Source organism: Stegostoma tigrinum, chromosome 12 (genome assembly GCF_030684315.1).
Source record: "Stegostoma tigrinum isolate sSteTig4 chromosome 12, sSteTig4.hap1, whole genome shotgun sequence".
Classification (NCBI taxonomy): Eukaryota; Metazoa; Chordata; class Chondrichthyes; order Orectolobiformes; family Stegostomatidae; genus Stegostoma; species Stegostoma tigrinum.
This window is the reverse complement of record NC_081365.1, coordinates 12,568,667-12,591,267: the sequence shown is the minus strand read 5'-3', so window position 1 is coordinate 12,591,267 and position 22,601 is coordinate 12,568,667. Positions and strand designations below refer to the sequence as shown.

Below are 22,601 nucleotides of genomic sequence, written 5' to 3'. Positions count from 1 at the left end.
GTCAGCCTTCCTGCTCTCTGATGCTGCTTAGCCTGCTGTGTTCATCAAGATCTTGTTCTTGTGCAGAGCCTTGGATTTTTGTGTAAAGTTCTGGATTCCCTTCTGTAAGGAAGGATATAGAACATAGAACATTACAGCACAGCACAGGCCCAAAGGCCGTCGATGTTGTGCCGACCTGTCATATACTGATCTCAAGCCCATCTAACCTACACTATTCCATGTATGTCCATATGTTTATCCAATGACGACTTAAATGTACCTAAAGTTGGCGAATTAACTACCGTTGCGGGCAAAGTGTTCCATTCCCTTATTACTCTGAGTAAAGAAACTACCTCTGACATCTGTCCTATATCTTTCACCCCTCAATTTAAAGCTATGCCCCCACGTGCTCCCCGTCACCATCCTAGAAAAAAAGGCTCTCCCTATCCACCCTATCTAACCCTCTGATTATTTTATATGTTTCAATTAAGTCACCTGTCAACCTTCTTCTCTCTAATGAAAACAGCCTCAAGTCCCTCAGCCTTTCCTTGTAAGACCTTCCCTCCATACCAGGCAACATCCTAGTAAATCTCCTCTGCACCCTTTCCAAAGCTTCCACATCCTTCTTATAATGCGGTGACTTGTGAGAGTGCAGTGGAGGTTCTCCAGACTAATTTCTGAGATGGAAACATTGTTTTTTGTGGAAATTGTGTATGTAATCTCTTCACTGTTTTGAAGAGTGACAAGTAATGTTGAAACTTCGAAAAGTCTTACAGGGCATGGCAGGTTCCTGGCTGGTGAATCTAAGGGACATAATCTCAGGATAAAGCCAAGTAAGACTGAGTTAAGCAGGGATTTCTTCATTGAGTGATGAATCTTTGGAATTCTTGATCCCAGAAGACCGTGGAAGCTTAATCTTTGACCAGGTTCAAGTAAGAAATTGGATTTCTCGAGACAAATGACGTCAAGGCTTATGAAGATTGTATGGGGAGATTGTTTTGAGGATGATCTAACATGATCTAGAATGGCAAGGCAGGTTCGATGGGGTGATCACATTACTCGTGTGCCTGAATTTCTATGTTTTCCTAGAATTTCATCCAATGCTGTTGTTTTTGCTTATCTCATTGGAATAGTGTGGAGAAAACCTCTGAACAGAATAATGGCAAATATCGGGTGCCATATAATCCTGAAGAGTTTTGATAGCTAGATGATCAGAATCTGGCAGGATGTGTTGAAGCCAGAGGGCACAGTTTTGAGATTATTACCTAGTGAACCGGAAGGGTGTTGGCTGAAATCTGCAGCCTGACAGGAAAGTGACGGCAGATTCAATAGTAAGATTTAAAAGGCAATTGGAAATGTATATGAAGAGGAAGAATTTGTGGGGAGAAGAATGGAAACATGGAATCAATTGGATAGTTCTTTTAAAGACCATAATGGATTGAATGCTGTCCTGTGCTGTAAGCTTGTATGACGAACTTTTGTCTTCTCCCTTGTACAGGATTCCTTTCAACAGCTGCAGATTCTTGCCTGGCGACCACAGAGCTGCTTCAGAAGCGCAGTCAGCTATTTGACAAGGAGAAAGACCGACAACGAGCCCTGATCCCAAGGATTGAGAAAATTGAAGTTAAACATGTGGGGACACCTGATCCTGGAACGGTCTTCATCATGAACAAAGGCCTATCCACTCCCTACAACTGTGCCATGCGTAAGCTGGTTCTTGATAAATTAGTAAACAATTTCGGTTTTGAGAGTTTCCATCAATGGGTTCCCCAAGGTCGCAGATAAGGGAGGAGCAAAGTCATGGTGATGTTTAAATGAGAGAATAAGAAGTTTGTGCTGAAGGCATAGAAGTAAAGTGATGAATCAAAGCAAAACTCGTGGGTCAGCTGTGAGTCCTGTGATCGGTGAGCTTGACGTGTTGTGTTAGCAATAGAACAGAGTTTTACTTGTGCTGAAGATTACAGATAATTTGAAGCTGAGAGGCTGCTCAGGAAAGCATTGGCGTTGTTCAGGTTGAGGATGTGCTTGGTATGACTGCATCTGAGAGAGATTTTGACCCTATAGACTCTGATTTTGCTAGGGCTTGTTGGTGCAAAGTTGAAGGTTGCATGGAGTTGGGAGGGAAACCTACATTGGCTTGTGTTCCAACAATACCTCAAAATTAACATTTTCATTTTTGTTTTCTGATGGTAGTGACACCAAATCAAGGGAACTGTATTAAATTAAAACAAATGCTTCAATTCACTTCGTAGCCACTTCTTTTAAAGACTCTAGGATGAAATCAATGAGGATCCAAGCGCTTAGCAACTGCAGAGCTGTCTACTGTTCAGTGTCACTTCCCTAGTAATTGATTTACCTGAGTTCCTCCCTTTCTATCATGCCTTGATTTATTTATGCTTCTGGGATGTTATTAATATTCTCTGTAATCAAGACAGATGCAAAAAACCTGTCTAATTCAGCCACCATTTCCTTTCTTTCCATTATTAGTTCCGCAGACTGATTTTCTGTCGGCCCAACATTCATATCGTTAACTTTTTTCTTCTTTAAATATTTATACAAACTACTACTATGTATTTTTCTACTTCTATCTGGCTCTGTCTAGCTTTCAGAGAAAATCATACTCTAATTTTGCCCTCTTTATTAATTTTTTTGATCATTCTTGCTGTTTTTTATATTCTACTCAATCTTCTGACATACTTCTTACCTTTATCCAGCTTTGTTTAGTCTGATATTATCTTATTATATTTCTAGTTAACCCACAGTGAGTCTGTCATTTTGTATTTTTCTTCGTGATCAGAATTCATGTATTCCGTGTATTCTGAACTATTCCTTAAATACTTGCCACTGCAAACCTAATGACCTATCCTTTAAACTACTTACTTTATCCAGCTCTGCTTTCATGGCCTCATAATTGTGGTTATTTAAATTTTAAAAATTAACTGCAGACCCAATCTCTGTCTCTTCAATCTGGATGTAAAATTATTATCATTGCTACCTAGGGGCCTTTCAGTAGAAGATCAATGAGTAATCCTATCTCAGTGCGTAACAATAGTCTAGTAGTTTAGTACAATACTTTAGTATAGTTTGCTTTCTAGTCAGCTCAAGAACATACTGTTCTAAGAAACTAACCTGAAAACATTCTGTGAACTACTCATCCTGGCTACCTGTGACTACCTGACATTTCGGTTGTTATGTAGATTAAAATTTACCTTGATTATCACTATGCCTTTTTGACAAACTCTCATAATTTCATAAAAACTGAAAGAACTGCTGGAAGTAAAAACACAAACATAAAGTGCTAGAAAAGCTCAGCAGATCTGGCAACATCTATGGAGAGAAATCAGAGTTAATGTTTCGGTTTAGTGACTCTTCCTCAGAACTGGACCGGCAATACACTGACTGATTTCTGTCCACAGATGCTGCCAGACTACTGAGCTTTTTCAGCAATTTCTGCTTGTATTTTCATCATTTCTTTATTTATACCCCATGCTAATGCTAAGGAGTCATAACCACTTCCACAAATGAATTTCTTCCTGTATTGTTTTTCTCATTTCTACCCCAAACTGTTTCTGCATCTCTGTTTTCTGAACTTAGGCTCAGAACTTAGGCAAACCTTGAGTGGCTGCGCAGTAGTACTACTGATCAGGCTGGTTGGGTCCCAAAGGACATAGCTGCTAGACTGGGTCTGTGCCAGATGGTGAGGCAACCAACAAGAGGGAAAAACATACTTGACCACCTCCTCACCAATCTGCCAGCTGCAGTTGATGTGATTAGATTAGACTCCCTACAGTGTGGAAACAGGCCCTTTGGCCCAACAAGTCCACACCGCCCCTTGAAGCATCCCACCCAGACCCATTCCCCTATAAGCCGCACACCCCTGAACACTACAGGCAATTTAGCACAGCCAATCCACCCAGCCTGCGCATCTTTGGATTGTGGGAGGAAACCAGAGTACCCAGAGGAAACCCAAGCAGACACTGGGAGAATGTGCAAACTCCACACAGACAGTCGCCCGAGGCTGGAATTGAACCCGGGTCCTTGGCGCTGTGAGGCTGCAATGCTAACCACTGAGCGACCGTGCTGCCCTGGCATTTGCCTTTGACAGTATTGGTAAGAGTGACCATCGCACAGTACTTGTGAAGACGGGGTCCTGCCTTCACACTGAGAATAATTTCCATTGTGTTGTATGGTACTGTCACCGTGCTAGATAGGACAAACTTCACACAGATCTAGCAGCTGAAGATTGGGCATCCATGAGGCGCTGTAGGCCATCAACAGCAGCAGAATTGTACTCCAGCACAATTTGTAACGTCATGTCCTGGAAAATTCCTCACTCAACCATTAACGTCAAGTCAGGGGATCGACCCTGGTTCAATGGTGAGCACAGGAGGGCATGCCGAGAGCAGGTATACCTGAAGATGTGGTATCAACCTGGTGAAGCCACCAAGCAGCGAAAGCAGCAAGTGATAGAACTAAGCAATCCCACAACCAAAGGATCTGTTGTCCTGCCACATCCAGTCATGAATGGTGGTGGACAATTAAACAACTCACTGAAGGAGGAAGTACCACAAATATCCCCATCCTCAATGATGGAAGAGCCCAGCACATCATTGTGAAAGCTGAAGCTTTTTCAACAATCTTCAGCCAGAATTGCTGAGTGGATGATCCAGCTTGGCCTCCTCATGTGGTTCCCAGCATTACTGATACCAGTCTGCAGCCAATTTGATTCACTCCATGTGTTATCAAGAAACGGTTGGAGATGCTGGCTGCTGCAACGGCTATCGGTCCTGACTACATTCCAGCAATAGTACTGAAGACCTGTGCTCCAGAACTTGCCGCTCCCCTGGCTAAGCTGTTTCAGCACAGTTACCACACTGCTATCTACCCAACAATGTAGAAAATTGCCCAAGTATATTCTGTACACAAAAAACAAGACAAATCCAACCCGGTCAATTACTGCCCCATCAGTCCACTCTCGATCACTAGTAAAGAGATGGAAGTTGTCATCAGTGACACCCAGTTTGTGTTCCACCAGGGTCACTTAGCTCCTGACCTCATTACAGGAGCTAACCTTGGTTCAAACATAGACAAAAGAGTTGAATTCCAGAGGTGAGGTCAGAGTGACAGCTCTTGATATCAAGGCTGTGTTCGACCGAGAGCTGCATTAAGGAGCCCTAACAAAACTGGAATAAATGGGTTGGTTTCAGGAGACAAACTTTTCGGTGACTGGAATCTTACCTGGCACATAGGAAGATGGTTGTGGTTGTTGAAGGTCAGTCATCTCAGCTCCAGGACACCTCTGCAGGAGTTACTCAGGGTAGTGCCCGAGGCCCAGCCATCTACTGCCGCTCCATCAATGACCTTCCCTCCATCATAAGGTCAGAATTGGGGATGTTCACCAATGATTGCACAATGTTCAGCACCGTTCATGACATCTCAGATGCTGAAGCAGTCCATGTTCAAATGCAGCAAGATCTGGACAATATCCACACTTGGGCTGACAAGTGACATTCACGCCACTCAAATACCAGGCTATGACCATCACCAATAAGAGACAAACTGACCACCATCCCTTGACATTCAATGTTGTCACTGTCACTGAATCTCCCACTATCAATATCCTGGGTGTTATCATTGGCCAGAAACTCAACTGGACTCATCATATTAATGCAGAGGCTACAAAAGCAGGTCAGAAGCTAGGAATACTGCAGCGAGTAACTCCCCTCCTGTCCCCTCAAAGCCTGTCCCCCATTGTCAAGGCACAAGTCAGGAGTGTGATGAAATATCCCTCCACTTGGCTGGATGAGTGCAGCCCCAGCAACACTCAAGAAACTTGACACCATCCAGGACAAAACGCCCTGCTTAATTGGCACTATATCCAGAAGAATCTGCTGTCTCCACCACCAGTGCTCAGTACATACTGCCACTACTATCTACAAAATGCATTGCAGAAGTTTACCAAAGATCCTTAGACAGCATCTTCCAAACTCTCGACCACTTCCATCTAGAAGGATAAGCGTTAGCGAGTTTAGAGAAGATTTGTAGCTCAGGTCGAGGTTCTGGATGTGAGTTTGCTCGCTGAGCTGGAAGGTTAGTTTTCAGACGTTTCGTGACCATTCTAGGTAACATCATCAGTGAGCCTCCTCCAAAGCTGCTTCGGAGGCTCACTGATGATGTTACCTAGAATGGTGACGAAACGTCTGAAAACTAACCTTCCAGCTCAGCGAGCAAACTCACATCCGGAAGGATAAGGGTGTCAGACATTATCACCACCTCCAAGTTCCCCTCCAAGCCACTCACCTTCCCGACTTGAAAATATATAGCTCTTTGTTCACTGCTGCTGGCTCAAAATCCTGGAATTCCCTCCCTAACAGCATTGTGTGTCAACCCACAGCAGGAGGACTGCGGTGGTTCAAGAATGCAGATCAGCACCACCTTCTCAAGGGCAACTAGGGACGGGCAAGAAATGCTGGCCCAGGCAGCAATGCCCACATCCCAGAAACAAATCAAAAAGAAAAGTTAACGCCGTCAATTGCACAAATACCTTCATTACCTAATAGAGCCACCCATCCACCTTTTCCTACTTTCTTGTTATTCCAGTTTTCCTTATGTCATCCTGCAGCTTTATCTAATGGCTGCAAGTCTTTTTTTACTAATTTTACACTCTCCAGTTCTTCTGTGTTTTTTTTAATGCTAGATGTACTCTTTTACGCACCTGTCAGTTTTTAGCCCTTTGCTCGTTATTTGTAAGCATATCTTCGTGTGGCATGGTGTTGAGATTTTATTCTGGTTATGCTGCTCTGAAGTCACTTAGGATGTTTTACAATGCAAAGGGAACTGTATAAATCCAAGCAGTTGTTGGTTTTTGTGAAATGATTCTGTCATGTCTTTAGAATCATGAGCTGCTTCATTCTGTAATCTCTCTCGTCTGCACAGATATGAGTGAATGGTGTGTAAAGCGTTCCATACTTGCACTTGTGGATGGGGAAGTCTGGGATATGTATAAACCCCTCAATAAATCCTGTGACATTCAGTTCCTGACTTTCAAGGATGAGAACCCTGAAGAAGTTAATAAGGTAAAGGTCCTACACTGTGATTTCATTAGAGTGGACAGAGATGACAACGGGTTTTAAGCTTCATTTTTATCACTCTTTAACCCAGGAAGCTGTGTCAATTTTAGAAAGTTTACTGATAGCTCAAGTCAAATCAGCTGGTTTAGCAGTCGGAAATTGAAACTAAGATCCTTATGGCTTGATTGCCTATTTTATGGTTGTTTTTCTAAATGTTGGAGACATGGGGGAATGTTTTATTCTAGTAAATCAATTGCTGGGGGAAGAATGTTGCCACAAAACCAATTTATTCAACTGCAATTACAAGATGTGCTTTGACAGGTGATGACTATGGCGATGATGCTTGTTTGGCCCTCTCAACCCCCTGTTTTCCGCTGCAGAACTGTTATAACTCGTTTTCTTCTGATTACAAACAGTAGCTTAATAAAAGAGGGCAGTAAAAACTGTTGCCAATGGATTTCTCACGGATTGTTATTAACGTATCATGACAGATCTCACAACAGCCGCCACCGGAAACAAGATTATAACTACTAGCACAGCTCAAAATGCTGTCTCCAGAGCTTACCCAGCTGGACAAGATATACCTACGATTTAAAAACTGAAAGAACTGCAGATGTTTTAAATCAGAAACAAAATTTAGAGATGGCTGGAAAAGCGTAGCAGGTCTGGCAGCATCTCTGAAGAGAAATCAGAGTTAACATTTTGGGTCTGCTGACCCTACGGTTTTTATGTTTTTCACCGTTCAAGTGAACAAGTTATGAAAAATTCATACATTTACTCAATTTTGGAATATTTGATATATCCTTGAACTTGAATTATCCATTAAACCTTCCCCTTGTGTTGTCACTGTTTTATATAGAGCAGTTAATCACACGCCCAGTGCACATTCTTAAGTTTGACAGCTGTTTTACAATCAAACATCCAGCTACTTACAAAAGCAGTTTTCTGTTAGTTCATTGCCCATTTCCTCTCCTTCCTGTGCTGCACTGTTACATTTATGTGAACACAATGGAATAGTGATTATATTTTGGGAACTTGCCTCCTGAGCTGTAAATGTGGCATCACCTTCCTACAAGCTCAAAATGTTGGTTTTTCACATGGTCTTCTATTTTCAAGATGCTGAAACTGAAATTTCCCTTCTACCCTCTGCCTTCTAAACTCACCTGGCCTTCTCTGTGGCTTCATTCCTTTTTTAACCTTTGTCATATTCTGCATTGTTGCAACTGCGAATATCTCTACACCAGCAACTTGCTCATGGCTTTTTTCATCTCCTCTTGGTCAGTTGCCACAATTTTTGTTTTTCTATTTAGCTCAGACCAATCATGGGCTATGCACTTACAAACAAAGTGGAGGAGGGAAATCTCCCGTGGACAGGAAGATAAAGGCCATTGCAGTTTACAGTTTTTTTTGAGACTTTGAGTTGTGAGAATGAAAAGTATTCCAACTGTTTAGCTGCTGTTTACTCTGTAATTGCAAGGCTTCAGATGTCTTGGAGTTTTCTGTTGCTGTAGCTTCAACAGCTAATGTGTGAGGTTGAGGTCGAAAGAGAGAGTCTCCCAGTTCTTGTTCACAAATCCATTTTTCCCAGCCTCCCCACTGATGCTCAAACAGTTGTTGATAAAGATCCATTGGTATATTCCTGAGATTGCTCTTTGTTTTCCCAAGCCAAATACTGTACAAACGACCTTTCATCTCAATGTCTAACTTCCAGAAAGGTACCAGGTCAACTGAGAGATCTGAGTTTCGGTGCTCTTTTATAATGACCCTGATTTCAGCTCTGACCTATCCTTACTCGCTGATAGGTTTGTGAGCTTGTTGTAACCTTGCCAGGTGATTGCAGCAACCATTTTAGAAGGATGTGAAGAATGTTAGTGGGAGGCTTGTGTTGGGAATAAACTCCTAACTGGTTGATTTTGGATTTGTTCAAATCTGGTTTTACTCCATGAATGACTTTGGCTTTAAAGTTAAATGTTAAAAGTCGAATATCGATTGTCCACTTTCTCTTTGACTGTAACTGCCTGAAGAGTAGAGTGTGGAGGTAATGAGGGAATACATGAGGGTTTCATCACTTGACTGACTATGTTGGGATTGACAAGATTGACTAACCTGCTGCACCATAGATTTTAGTTTGGTGGGCAACTCAGCTGGACTTGGGATTGGAAAGCCCATTGAGTTTGCAAAAAGCTGGAGATGGGGCTGAGGGGGAAGGTTTATGGCAAGGATGTAAAATTGACACGGAATGTTGGAAGTGGTAAGGAAATTTGCTAGTATTGGTTATTTTAATGTTTAAGTGCAGGGAACTGCAAATTTTCTCACTCTGTAGGTTTGGGCTTTTCACCAAAGTATCTCAATTTAAAAAGGTACTCTGACAGTAGCCATTTATAAAAGCTAAATAAAAACCCTTCCCTCTATTCTTCTTTCTTGAATTGGTGATGACTTCCAATGCCTTTTCTGAAATCAAACATTTCTTCAAATCAACCTTTTACCCCACTGGTCCTCTTGACTTTCTCCTTTGGGGAAATCTTCTGCTTACAGAGATGTAGATTCAAAAAAATTGTGTATTTGTATCACTGCGATGTCCCACTTCTGGTATTTATATCTTGGCATGTACAAAAGCAGCTCTGTGCTTACAAACTCCCAGAATGAACAATGAGTTGTACATCTTGCAACATTTTGTTGCTGTTTTGCAGAGTGAAGTAACAAAACTAAGATGCCACGTTCTGAATTAGACTAAAAATGAATCAAAAGTGTTTTACAAGATTCTGAAAGCTCCAGTTTTCTTTTAGGGATAGAAGGATAGTGTTAGATAAGCCTCCCTCCTACTAATCCTGGTTTTGTGATGTTTGAGGAGATGTGATTTAATGTATGTTCTGCATCATTTTAAACAGGCTTATTGGCGTTCATGTGCTATGATTATGGGGTATGTTCTTCAAACAGCGTTTAAGGAAGAGTACGATGTTGAACTGATTAGAGCACCAGAAATACCAGGTACTCCAATGTTGTTTTTAAGGAAACTGTGTTTAATATGGTTTTACTTCTTGATTTTAATACAGCTGTCAATTAGCCTTCCTCCTGGTAGTCAGGGAGAATTGAGAATATCAGACTTGCTGCCACATGGGTCACTTGACGAGAGTAGTGTAAACATATTTAAGTTTGAGAAACAGGTGAGGGCCAAAGTAGTAGAAGGACACAAAAAGGGTGGGGAGGAGGCTTGTCTTGAAAATAACCTTCCAACTAGTTGAGTGGAATGGCTTATATCTCTGCTGTACGTCCTTTGTGGTGCATTGCAATGGTGACGTGCTGTCTAATATGACACCTGGCTTTGGCATGCACACAGGAATAGGGAATCTGTGTTTTGAAGCAATCATGCAGCAGGAAAGTACAGAATTCTGGGGTGTCCTTTGCCATTGAGGCCTGCTTATAGTCCCAGCAGTGCTCACTACTGATTTCTGATGCTGCTGGGACTGCTAGATTTGCTGGCCAATTTATTTGGCCAGCATTCCATCAGTACTGTTGATGGAGTGGCAGCTTGGCTCTCTGTGATTAAGTTCTGGAGTGGAGCTTGAAAACAGAACCTTGTGATTTGGAGGTCAGTGAATATCAATTGATCCAACAGTTGACACGTGCAAAGCAACAGTGAAGTCATAACCATTCTGTGTTGGATTCAATTGGGACAGAAAGGGAGCAACCATTATTGTTCCTTTTGGAAAGTGTCAAGAGGCATCGACTCTGCTTTTGACTCCCCTAACCTTTACACAGAATGTTATTCAAGTATTCGCCAACTTCATAATGCCTGAGACACCAACACGAATGTAGTAGTCCTAAGCTGCTAAGGGGTCAAGGAACTGATAACGATACTCACTTATCCTCAGTAATAATGTGTTTTCCACTATGAGATTATTGCAGTGTGATATTTATTTTCTGTCACAGTGACTTCTGGAGCTTTCTGTTATGACGTGATATTGGACGGAAGATTAAATGATTGGACACCCTCTGTGGTAAGTGTGCTGACAACGATCCATTCCCTCTTGCTTGAAGTTTCTAACCAGCCATCCTCTGATTTAATTTAAAAGTGGCCCCTTCCCCACACCCACTTTCTCTTTGACCTCTCCACCACAGAATGTAATGAATTTTTAATGTTTGTAACCAAACCAAGGGGAAAACTATCCCTGGACGATATGACTAAAACTTAGATGCCCGCCGATATTTCTTTTGGTGTTGTTCATAGTGTACCAGATTGAGTGAGTAATCTTCCTGATTTTTATGTATTATTTGCACACGTTATTCTGCAGCAAAGATTGTGCTGTGTCTAAGCCTCTCTTTTTAAGGCTGAAAATATGATAAACGAAAGCTCATTTACTGGTAAACTGCTGTTTCATACAAGAACAAGCCCAAGATCCGCTAGGGGCAAATTACTGATGGTGAGGGAAGTTTGCAGATTGCTGGATTGTGGTGAACTTCAAATTATTTCTGTAACCTCATCTAGCTCTATAATCCTTTGAGATACTTGTTCTCTTCCAATTCTTGTCTCTTGCACATCTTAGCTTTATTTCTCTACTATTAGTAGCTTTGTCTTCAGCTTCCTAGAATCTTACTATGGAATTCCACTTGGTTTCCCTGATGTAGGGAAGGCCACATTTGGAACAGTGGATACAGTATACCACATTAACAGATGTGCCCTGTTTGGGGACCGCTTTGTGGAACACCTACGCTCAGTTCGCAACAAATGATTGCACCTCCCAGTCGCGAACCATTTCAACTCCCCCCTCCCATTCCTTTGACGATATGTCCATCCTGGGCCTCCTGCAGTGCCACAACGGTGTCACCTGAAGGTTGCAGGAACAGCATGCCATTATTTAGCTTGGGAACCTTGAAGCCCAATGGAATCAATGTGGACTTCACAAGCTTCAAAATCTCCCCTCCCCCAGCCGCATCCCAAAACCAGCCCAACTTGTCCCTGCCCCCCCCCCCCCCCCAACCTGTCCTTCCTCCCAGCCATGCCTTCCTCCCATCTCAAGCCCCGCTCCCATTTGCAACCTACTAGCCTCATTCCGCCCCCTTGACCTGTGGTCCTCCCTGAACTGACCTATCCCCTTCCTGACTCCCCACCTACACTCACTTTTACTGGCTCCACTCCCGCCTCTCTGACCTGTCTGTCTCCTCTCCACCTATCTTCTCCTCTATCCATCTTCTATCCACCTCCCCCGCCCCTCCCTATTTATTTCAGAACCCTCTTACCCTACCCCCCCTTCTGAAGAAGGGTCTAGGTCCGAAATGTGAGCTTTCCTGCTCCTCTGATGCTGCTTGGCCTGCTTGTTCATCCAGCTCTGCACCTTGTTTTCTCAAATTCTTCAGCATCTGCAGTTTCTACTGTCAATGAAATACTCATGCCATTTTAAAACTAGTCAATTACCATGTGGAAGTTAGTGTACCAACTGAGACGTTAGTAGGAAGCAGATTGAAATATGTAATCCAGGGATGCGTTGGAGGGAGAGATAAGAGTGTGTTGCTGGGGGAACACAGCAGGCCAGGCAGCAGCAGCAGAGGAGCAGGAAAGTTGACGTTTTGGGTCCTGATCCAAAATGTCGTCTTTCCTGCTCCTCTGATACTGGCTGGCTTTCTGTGTTTCTCCAGCTCCACACTGTGTTATCTCTGACGCCAGCATCAGCAGTTCTTACTATCTCTGAATAAGTAGGAGGGGTATCTTGTACGTAGCCCATTGATCATCTAGGAATAAGTTGGCCATCATAGCTGAGAACAGGCAACTGAGCAGTGTCTGACATTTGAGCTGTGATCTTTCTGAATGATTTCCTCCATAAATAGGGATAGATCATTCTGAGAAGCAATGAAGCTGCAAGTCTTCTTTTCCCTTTGTTTCCTTAATTAGAAGAACGTGACCTGCATTGTAGATTTTAAATTGTCTAAAGTTTCTGTGTCTCCAAGATGTGAATGTCACTTTCCCAATTGTGTTTAATACCTGAGCTGGTAAGATTTGGAAAATGTGGACCAATTTTTCATATCCTGGGATCCTTCTCTCTCCCTGAACTCAGGCATAAATGATGAAATTTCATCATTCCTCCAGTGTGCCAGATCATTCCTTCAGCTGTCTGTGGGAAAGACTATTTGAGGACCCGCACTTCAAACCTGAGAGCTGTGTCTTGGTTTGCAGGGCAGCAGTGATCCCCGTGCTTCTGTATGCTCCAGAAACTTGGATAACCTGCAGTAGGCACCTAAAAGTACTGGAGAAATACCACTCAGAGTCTCAGAGGATCCTTCAAATTTGGTAGCAAGAAAGGTGATCCTCTCCCTGGCCAACATGCCCATCAAGGTGCAATGTGCTTATAACCAGCTCCTCTTGGGAGGCCATGTTATTTGTATGCCTGACACCAGACTCTGAAAGCAACTGTTCTGTTTGGAACTTGATTATGGCAGGAAACGTCCCAGAGAGCAGAACTGTTTTGGGGATGTCCTTAAAGAGCCATGAAGTGGTCAAACATTCCTTCCACCCCATCTGAGCCACAGGCTTATGACTGACCAAAATAGAGAAGGTTCAGTCGACATGGCGCTGAACAAATTGAGAACCGACATTGAGATCATGCAGAGGTCTATTCGAGGCAGCAGATTGAGTGCACAAAACTACCTGACTCGCAGAGTACCTGCTGCTGCCTTGCCTGTGGCAGAGGGCTGCAGTTTGAGCTTTGGGCCTATCATCTGTTTCGAAACCTATTGACTTGGAAGTGAAGCAAGCCGCCCTCAATTCTGGGGGGATTGCCTGTTGAGGAAAAGAAGGCATAATTCATATTTTACTAGAGCGCAGTGTCATGAACAGGTGAACCAGAGTGTCGAGTTTGCTGTCTCTTACCAGGAGTGGGTTTTGCAATTAGTGTAAAAAGAAGCTGTATTTCCCCAAATGCTGTGTAATATTTTATCCACAAGATGTCACTCTCAGCCCAGCCTTGCTCACAGGTGGCTGTGAATCTCCTGACACTGCTGAGAGAATGAGCAGGAGCTTCATCATTGCAATATGTGAAATTCATTGCCTGAAGGCAGAGAAGAGAATCTGTTCACAGTGAGCTGTAAACTTAACGTTAATGCCTTTATTTCAAACGGTGATCTTGTCTAAAGCCTTAGTGCATTCGTTTGAAAAATGATGGAAAACTGTGTCCATGTCTGGAGAAACTTGTAAAGAGTGAAGATCTAAGGCAGCTGCTTTATCCTAAAGATTTTACAATTAGCTTATCCTGGGTTATTTATCCCCCTGTTTTATCTAAGTTTTCATTCTTTTGTGGAGTATAACATCACAGAATCCCTACAGTATGGAAAGAGGCCATTCAGCCCATCAAGTCTGCACTGCCCTTCGAAAAACATCCCACCCAGATTCAGGGCTTTGTATAACTGCAGCACAACTTCTGCATCCTTATATTCTAGTCCTTTAGATAGAAGGACAGCATTGCTTTAGCCGTACCGTCCTCTCACACAGAAGGCACTGTGATCTAGAAGGATCACAGTTAAATTACCCTCCTCTTCCCTCCCTGCCCTGACATCCGCACACAAACTACAATTGCTACCCCCTGCCCCAAAAGACCTCTAGGCACTGAGGCCAACTATAGGGACTGAACAGGCCCCCCCACGAGCAACCAGGGCAACATGGAGATTTCTATTGTTTGTTTTTATTGGCGGCTGTGGGCTCTTTTGTATCTGTCTGAGGGGGCAGACAGAACTTTGGATTAACATCTCATCACAGTGATGCTTCCTCCCACAGTGCAGCAAATCGCTCAATTACAACCCTCCTGCAGCAAAACATACCCACCATACTGACCCTCTGACAACATGCCCCCCGCCTCTCTACCTACTTTCTGTCATTGCAGTGTTCCCTGAGCAGCGTGTGTGTAACCGATGTGAAGGATATTTTGTGGAAGAACTAGTGGGGAAATGTAAAACTTCGCACAGCAGGCTTCAGTGACACATGGAACACGTTACCTGAAAGTCTGGTGGAAACATTCCATAGAAACTTGCAAAAAGCGTTTGGGTATTGATTTTGCGGAGAACGAATCTGAGGGGAACTAATTTTCAGCATTACGGACAGCAAGTTGTGTTGTGGTTTTAAGTTAGAAAGCTCCTTCAGAAAGGTGGCACAGGCGCTATGAACCAAGTGGCACCGCTTTTGTAAAATTGGAGCAAGTAAAGGTCTGGGAATGGAGTGCCAACACATGTGGCATTTGAAATCTGAAGTTTTCTTCCTCCAAGAGACTGTAGATGTTGCGACTGGAATTGGAGTTTTCAAGATGGAGGTAGATTTTGATTTGGTGACAGTATCGAGGAACATGGATTTAAGCAGCAGCTGGAATATACATCTACCCATGATCTAAACGAACAGGCCTGATGAGCTGAATGGCCCATTCCAATCCTGATGTTCCTTTTTTGATTTCCATTACAGTGAGTAGAGAGAGTATACAGGGATGAGGCACAAAGGTTACAGTTACTTTTGTCTCAAATGTATTCACCCAGTCAATTACCTTTTGAATCCAGTAGACATTCATACAAGTACTGCTCTTGTACTACCAAGTGGCCGTTTATATGGTGACCAGGTCCAGAAATGCCCTGCTTCCGTCATTTTTGAGGATAATGATAAAACAATTTTGTGTAGCCGCCTTCATTCAAAAGAAGGTCAGGATTAATTACTTGCTCCGAATTTCCCCCAAACTTGACACATTTTCCCTTGAGGCCATATTCCATAATAGAGTTCCCTTTCAGGGAGCCTGTGTTGAAAATACAAATTTTTCTGAATTCTTTTCACACATTCCTTCCTTTTCTGCAGACACTTTCCCTCCTAGTGCCCAGTTCTGTAGGAGAACCTGCAAAAGTCTGAAAGTAGGAGTATCTCAGACTTTAAGCAGTGAAAAGTGGAACATTATACTGAGTCAAACTGTTTGCCAGAGAGTAGCTAAATACAGTAGAGACCAGCAAATTGAGCTGAGGCCTTCTTCTGAATGTGGCTTGGTGTTTGTGGGGAGATTGCCATTTTCTGTTTTTATGTGCGCCACTAAATTTGTAAACGTTTTGATTTGATGTAGCATTTGCCCTCGGTGAAGTGTTCCATCTTCTAAAGAAAGGAAAGATAAATTCAGACACAGTGGTCTGTGTGACTAGTTTCTATACTGCAGATTTCCCTGATCCTTTTATTCTCTTGTATCAGACATGTGGTCTCCTCCACAGGTGATTGGGAAAGGATTTATTTACATATGTAAGCCTTGTTCTCATTGTCTTGTGTTTTCTGTCTTCTCCATTCCAGGAGAACTTGCGTTCCCTCAGCAAAGACGTTCATATGCTTATTCATAAAGACTTACCGTTTGAATCATTGGAGGTGGCACCCAAGGTTGCTATGGAAATATTTCAGGAGAACAAGTAAGCACTGGGGTATTTGAGTAGCTGCTTCTGCATTGCTGTAACTTTTCCAGGCAGCTGCTGTTTTTCTGACAAGACAGTCAACACACTGCAGTTCTCTTGTTTCTGCTGTTGCAGTTTAGAACTGGCTCCTTTTCTTCCTTATCTGCCTTCCTTTGTGTACTCTATTTTTTTTCCTATTCTGAATCTGGCTTTTACAGTTCCACCGTTTCTGACAGCCTTCCAGTATCTTGTCACAGTGACCATTCTTTTAGTGTGAATCTTGGATAGGGAATGCGGGTGTGTTATTCAACCACCCAGTTCAGCATAGAGAACGCTGGCTTCCCCCTGAAAGCATGAAGGGACACAAACTCACCACACTTGTGATCAGAAGGCACTGATCAGGATGGGAAACCGTGGTTGACTCTCTATTTTCACTTCTTTGTCGTATGGGTTCATAGTAGCACACCTCCTATGGCTATGCATTTGAAGAGCTAAAAATATCTGGGAATCAAACCCAGGTATACAGACAATATATAGCATGATCTCCTGGGTATATTTGTGTATGTTTAACAATCCATATGATTACTATATATGTGACTGAACGTATATCAATTGGCAATAGAGTGCTTTGGGTGTACAGGATGCTTAACATGCCTTATTTTCTTCACAGACACAAGTTGGCTGCAATTGAGGAGCAGGCTTCCCTCAATCCCAACAAGCTTGTAAAGCTGTACAGGTAGGAACTGCTTTAGTTATCTTGTGACACTGACTAGTTCATTGCAATGATGAATCTGTTTCATCATAAATGAGAAGAGCAATGTTCTAAAGTATTATCCCTATAATTTCATTAAAATGTAGGTGAGCAAGAGGAATTGTTTTGTGGAGGATCCTGCTGAATCTTGAAGAGCATCTGTTGAGGGACCTTAACTTTTGAATTTGAATGTTGGTTCTGGGGAATGCATTTATCTCTGACTGATTAGGATGAAGCACTAGTGGAGGGACCAACTTGGACTAATTTAATTATAAGCATAAGCAGAGGTCATTTCTTCTGGTTAGTGTGTTTAGGAGTAAGCATTTCAAGACCGAAAATACCAAAATTTGACACAGATAATGAACCTTTGGTGTTTTCTGTTCAGAGGACTTCACATGTTCGGTTGTTGAGATCAAGGCTGAGGTTAATAGAATTTTGGATGCTAAGAGATTCCAGGGATATGTGGATTGAGTCAGATAGATTAGCTGTGATTTTCCTAAATGACAGAGCAGGATCATGGGGTCAAACAATCTATTGTGCTTTTTTGTTCGTATGTTGTTACATTCTTAATTAAAGCACACAGTTCTGCGTATTTTCCCTGAGGAAGAAAATATACAAAAGTTTCTGGTAGTTACGTGGCCTCAGCAACTCAAATCCCACTTCCTCAGCTTCTAATGTGACTTGAAGGACTTTACTGATACTGAATGCTGATAGGCCTAGTTTCTTATGATACACGTTTTGCGACCAATTAGTATTCATTGCTCATTACCCTAATACGATGATGAAATTTTGTCATCAACTGTTGTAGTCATATGGTGAAGGTGGAAATTGCCTGCGAAGATGCAATGATGACTTGCTGTGGTGGATCCAGTAGATGCTACACACAGCAGTCATGTTATGCCAAAAAAAAAGGAGTGGAGATTTCAGGTGGCGGATGGGCTGCCTGTCAAGCAGACTCCTTTCTCTCTGTTGTTTAATTTCTTGAATATTGGTGTACATGTAATCAATTTAAGCAAGTGGGCTTGTGAGTTGTGATTCCCTTTCTTTTGGACTTGCAAGTGACATGGCTCATTATTCAAGCATTATAATTATTTAGCATTTAATTTTGGGCTACAGTAAATCCTGAATTGCTGCAGTTATTTGGACAGTCGGAAGTGTTGAACTGGATGTTGTAATGTAGTGTGATCATTAGGATTTCAGTAAACTATTGCTAGGTGTGAACTTTTTCCTCTTATTTTCACATAACCTTGGATTGTAAAACTATTAACAGAATAATCTAAGATCTCATAACCTATATGAAGATTTAAAATAATTAGTTTAGAGTGTAAGAGTACAAATTTTTGACATAACATATTGAACTTATGATAACGATAAATAGCTTTGACTGCAAAGCTCTTTTCTGCATGGCATATTGTTAGGAATGCTTGAAGTAAGCTCAGTAACACCATTGTGATGTATTTTGATTGGCGTAAGTCTTGTTAACTGTTTAAATGTGAACAAACTGTTCACAATATAAATGTAAGTTTCTCGATCTCTGCCTGTCTGTATAGGATCGGTGATTTTGTAGACGTCAGCAATGGACCACACGTTTCCAGGACCAGTGTCTGCTCGCAGTATGAGATTACTGCTGCCCACAACCTGAAAACAACCGAGTCTGGGCTAGTCCGAAGATTCCAGGGGATCTCTCTGCCCATTCATCTGAAGGTATGCTGACACAAACATGGGTAAGATGTTTGAATAATGTTTAATGATAGCTTAATTTAACTGGGGCACCCCAACTTTACTTAATCTCTTTACAATTTGTCCTCGTTATAGTGGCTCTGATTGGCACTCTGTGTTAGTGCTGTCTAATGTAAATTAGTAGGTGCCAGCCTTGCTAAGTGTTTGCTGCTGATTTACTTTACCAAAATAATAAGGGATGCATCTAATGGCTAGGGAAGCAGGTAAAATCAAAATAACAGCTGAACTGCAGAATGGTGGAGTGGCAGTGACTGTGAATACTATTTGCTGTCTCAGGCAAAGAACTGAGATTAGGCGATTTCTTCATTGGAGAATGAACAGGGATGGTTTAGTTTCCTGGACTGTGGCTCATAAAGTAAATAGCAGATGGCAAGGACAAGGCCACTTCTCTGCAATGAAAAGTGAAAAGTTATGATGACAGTAAACCTGATTTCAAATTGCAGTTGATTCATCATAAATAAATAACCTTAGTTTATTATGTTCCCATGGCACTTAATGGTAAAGGTGCAGGGGTTTGTTCTTTGCTGATTTAATCTTTCATTGTAGATATTGCACTCTGACTGTCTGATCAATACAAAACAAAACTGATTACAAACTAAATAAAAGCTTCATTAATACACAAGCATGAATGGGCTAATGACCTTTTCATCAAGGTATATAATGTAACAACCTAATTACTCAATACTAATTTTCAGAGGGGAATTTGATCAATACTTAGAAAGCTACAGTGCTATGATGAAAGACCAAAGGAGTGGAACTAATTAGATAGCTTTTTCAAAGAACTATTAATGGTATGGTGGGTTGAATGGCCTCCACTGCTGTGTGAGTCCATAAGCCATACAGCCTCCTCACTGAGGTTTTTTTTTTCTCATTCATTCTTAGGCTGTGGGCATTGTTAACTAGGCCAGCATTCCTTGCCCTGGAGAAGGTGATGTTTAAACTGTCCTTCCCGTTGTGTTGTTAGAATATAGAGCCAGGATTTTGAGGCAGCGACAGTGAAAGAGTGACATATTGTTCTAAGCCTGAATGATCTGTAGCTTGGAGGGGAACCTGTAGCGTGTGTTCCATGACTACTCAGAATTGCAACAGAGTTGTCAGGTATAGTCTCCTCTTGATGAAGCTGTGCTGCCTCAGCCCCATTTTACCATGCACTTAGAAGTACATCACAATCTTTCCCTTAATAATGACTCTAAAATTTCACCAATGACTGAGGTCAGACGAATCGGCCTATAGCTTCCTGCCTTGTGCCTCCCTCCTTTTTTAAAAAGGGTTATAATGTTAGCTATTTTCCAATCCTCTGGGATCCCCCTGACCCCGATCTCCTCAGTTATCTTTTTCAGAACTCTGGCGTTTAGTGTATTCGGTCCAGGTAATTTATCCACCTTCAGACTCTTCAGCTTCCCCAGCACTTCTCGTTAGTGATGGCTATCACAGTCACTTCTGCCCTCTGATTCTCTTGAAGTTCTGGAATGCCACTTCGCATCAGTGAAGACTGATGCGAAGTACCTATTCTGTTCCACTACTTTTTCTTTGTTTCCCATTGCTACTTCTCCAGCCTCATTTTCTAACAATCGAATGTTCAGTTTTGCCTCTCTTACATTTTATATATCTCAAAAAAGCTCTTCGATTTTCTTTTATGTTACTAACTAGCTTACACTTGTATTTCATCTTGACCCTTGCTGATTCCCCAGTGTATTTTTAGTTGCCCTCTGTTGGTTTTTCAAGATGTTCCAATCCTTTGCTTCTCACTAGTCTTCAGCAAATTGTATACTTTTGCATTTGCCTTTATGCTATCCCTGACTTGGCTTGTCAGCCATGGTTGCCTCACCCTCCCATTAGTATTATTATTATTCTTCTTCTTTGGGATGAATATTTGTGCCTCTTGAATTCCCTTCAGAAACTCGAGCCATTCCTGCTCCATCGTCCTCCTTGCTAGGCTCCCATTCCAAACAACTCTGGCCAGCTCCCCCCTCTTGTCTTAGTTGCTTTTTCCTCAAATGTAATACCGTAACATCTGATTCCAGCTGCTTCCACTGAATTTGTAAGGTGAATTCTATTGTATTATGGTCACTGACACCAAGGGGTTCCCTCTTGTTGTGTCACAATATGAATGGTTAAAGTTGGCGGATGCCTATTTAACAACGATTTACATTAATTCCTATTTATGTTTGCTTCTTCAGTTTTCTTGTGCTGTAGTAATCCACTCTTTATTTCCAACCTCCTGGTAGGTCCTTTTCTCCATCTGGGAAAGATTAAGGCAGAGATCCCAGAAGCTGGTGAGTTGGAGAAGTTTGGTTTAATTTTTATATGTTTTCAAGTTTGCATAGTTGATTTTGGGAAACTGGTTCATTTTGTGTCCAACAGTGATGCTACTTGACAAACTGTTCATTTCCCTTCTTCTTTTGTGTTTTGCAGATTACAAAAGACCAGGATCTCTCAGAGACAGTGAAAGTGGGAGCATCGTGAACAGATTGTGCAGAGAAATCAACCAACTTGCTTTTTAAAAACTTGTGATATAAGTAAATTGATTATGCATACAGTAAAATATAAAATATTATCCTTAATGAGCCTGTTGTGTTGAAGAGGGATGTGTACTGCGAGTTATGATCTGGAATGTGCTACACAAAGGATGATGAAAGCAGATTGAGTACTTGGGGAAGGAGCTGGTGTACTGGTAATGTCACTGCACAGGTAATCCAGAGCCCTGTGGCGGATGGTGAAATTTGAATTCAATAAAATCTGTGTAACCATTGTATAAACCCATCCAGTTTATTGATGTCCTTTAGGGAAGGAAATCTGCCATCTGCACCTAGCCTGGTCTGCATGTGACTCCAGATCCGCAGCAGTGTAGGCATTGCCATATCCCATGAACAAATAGAAGGAAAGTAACTTTCAAAATGAGAGTGGATATATAAATGAAAAGAAGAAATTTGCACAGGAAGAATACGTACGATGGGACAAATGGCCAGTAATATATCCTTCCATGTCAGGATTGGGATAATACTACTAGGCCTTCAGTTTTCTCTACTTTCTTGAAATCATAGACTCTTTGAGTTACAGGTCCACAGAGCTGATTTTTCTTGTGTATACAGCCTTGTAAAACCACATGCCTTGCATGAGAAGTCGGCCAAGGCCGATGTCTGGATGTGGATGTTAACTGACTGCACAATTTAGGAAAGCATCATAATCAGATCAGACTCCATCCTTCTTTAGGGCATGCAGGCAAGCACAAGAAAACATGTTAACTGACTAGATGAAGGACTTGTCTTTTTTTCCCCCAAGTTTCCATCTTTTTGTTACTTTTTGGTACTCAAAATAAAAATTTTCTTCAGAGGTGTTTTGGCTAAAATCAATGCTTTTTAAAAACTGGCTTCCTGTTCATTAATCATGGTAAAGATCTTGGGTACTCTATCCTATGGGAGCTATATTAGTGGTTGTATGTGTATAGGGTCAGTGACTGTCCCCAAGTAAGCTGTGTTGAACAGTCTGTTTGGCTCAGTGGCTTTAAGCTCCATTTCACCCATGATCTAGGATGACTCATCTATGTAGCATGCAAAATAAGCCACTGCATTTTCAGAAAAAGTGAGACATTAAACTGACATCCTATCTACGTGTTCTGTTCAATCAGACGATGTTAGCATGGAAGCAGCAACAGGTCACGTAGTCCCTCCAGC

The 22,601-nt window shown here is 42.0% G+C and overlaps 1 protein-coding gene across 1 annotated transcript in view; it reads left to right on the top strand.

The window, feature by feature from the left end:
* mrpl39 (mitochondrial ribosomal protein L39) overlaps nucleotides 1-21,686 on the top strand; it is a 28,776-nt gene extending 7,090 nt beyond the window's left edge. The window contains exons 2-10 of the mRNA XM_048541242.2: nucleotides 1,478-1,684; nucleotides 6,916-7,055; nucleotides 9,938-10,037; nucleotides 10,980-11,047; nucleotides 16,342-16,454; nucleotides 17,107-17,172; nucleotides 18,738-18,891; nucleotides 21,156-21,203; nucleotides 21,343-21,686. Coding sequence (XP_048397199.1) covers nucleotides 1,478-1,684; nucleotides 6,916-7,055; nucleotides 9,938-10,037; nucleotides 10,980-11,047; nucleotides 16,342-16,454; nucleotides 17,107-17,172; nucleotides 18,738-18,891; nucleotides 21,156-21,203; nucleotides 21,343-21,393 — 947 coding nt within the window. The 3' untranslated portion in view covers nucleotides 21,394-21,686. The remainder of the gene's footprint in view (nucleotides 1-1,477; nucleotides 1,685-6,915; nucleotides 7,056-9,937; nucleotides 10,038-10,979; nucleotides 11,048-16,341; nucleotides 16,455-17,106; nucleotides 17,173-18,737; nucleotides 18,892-21,155; nucleotides 21,204-21,342) is intronic.
* The last annotated feature ends 915 nt before the right edge of the window (nucleotides 21,687-22,601 follow it).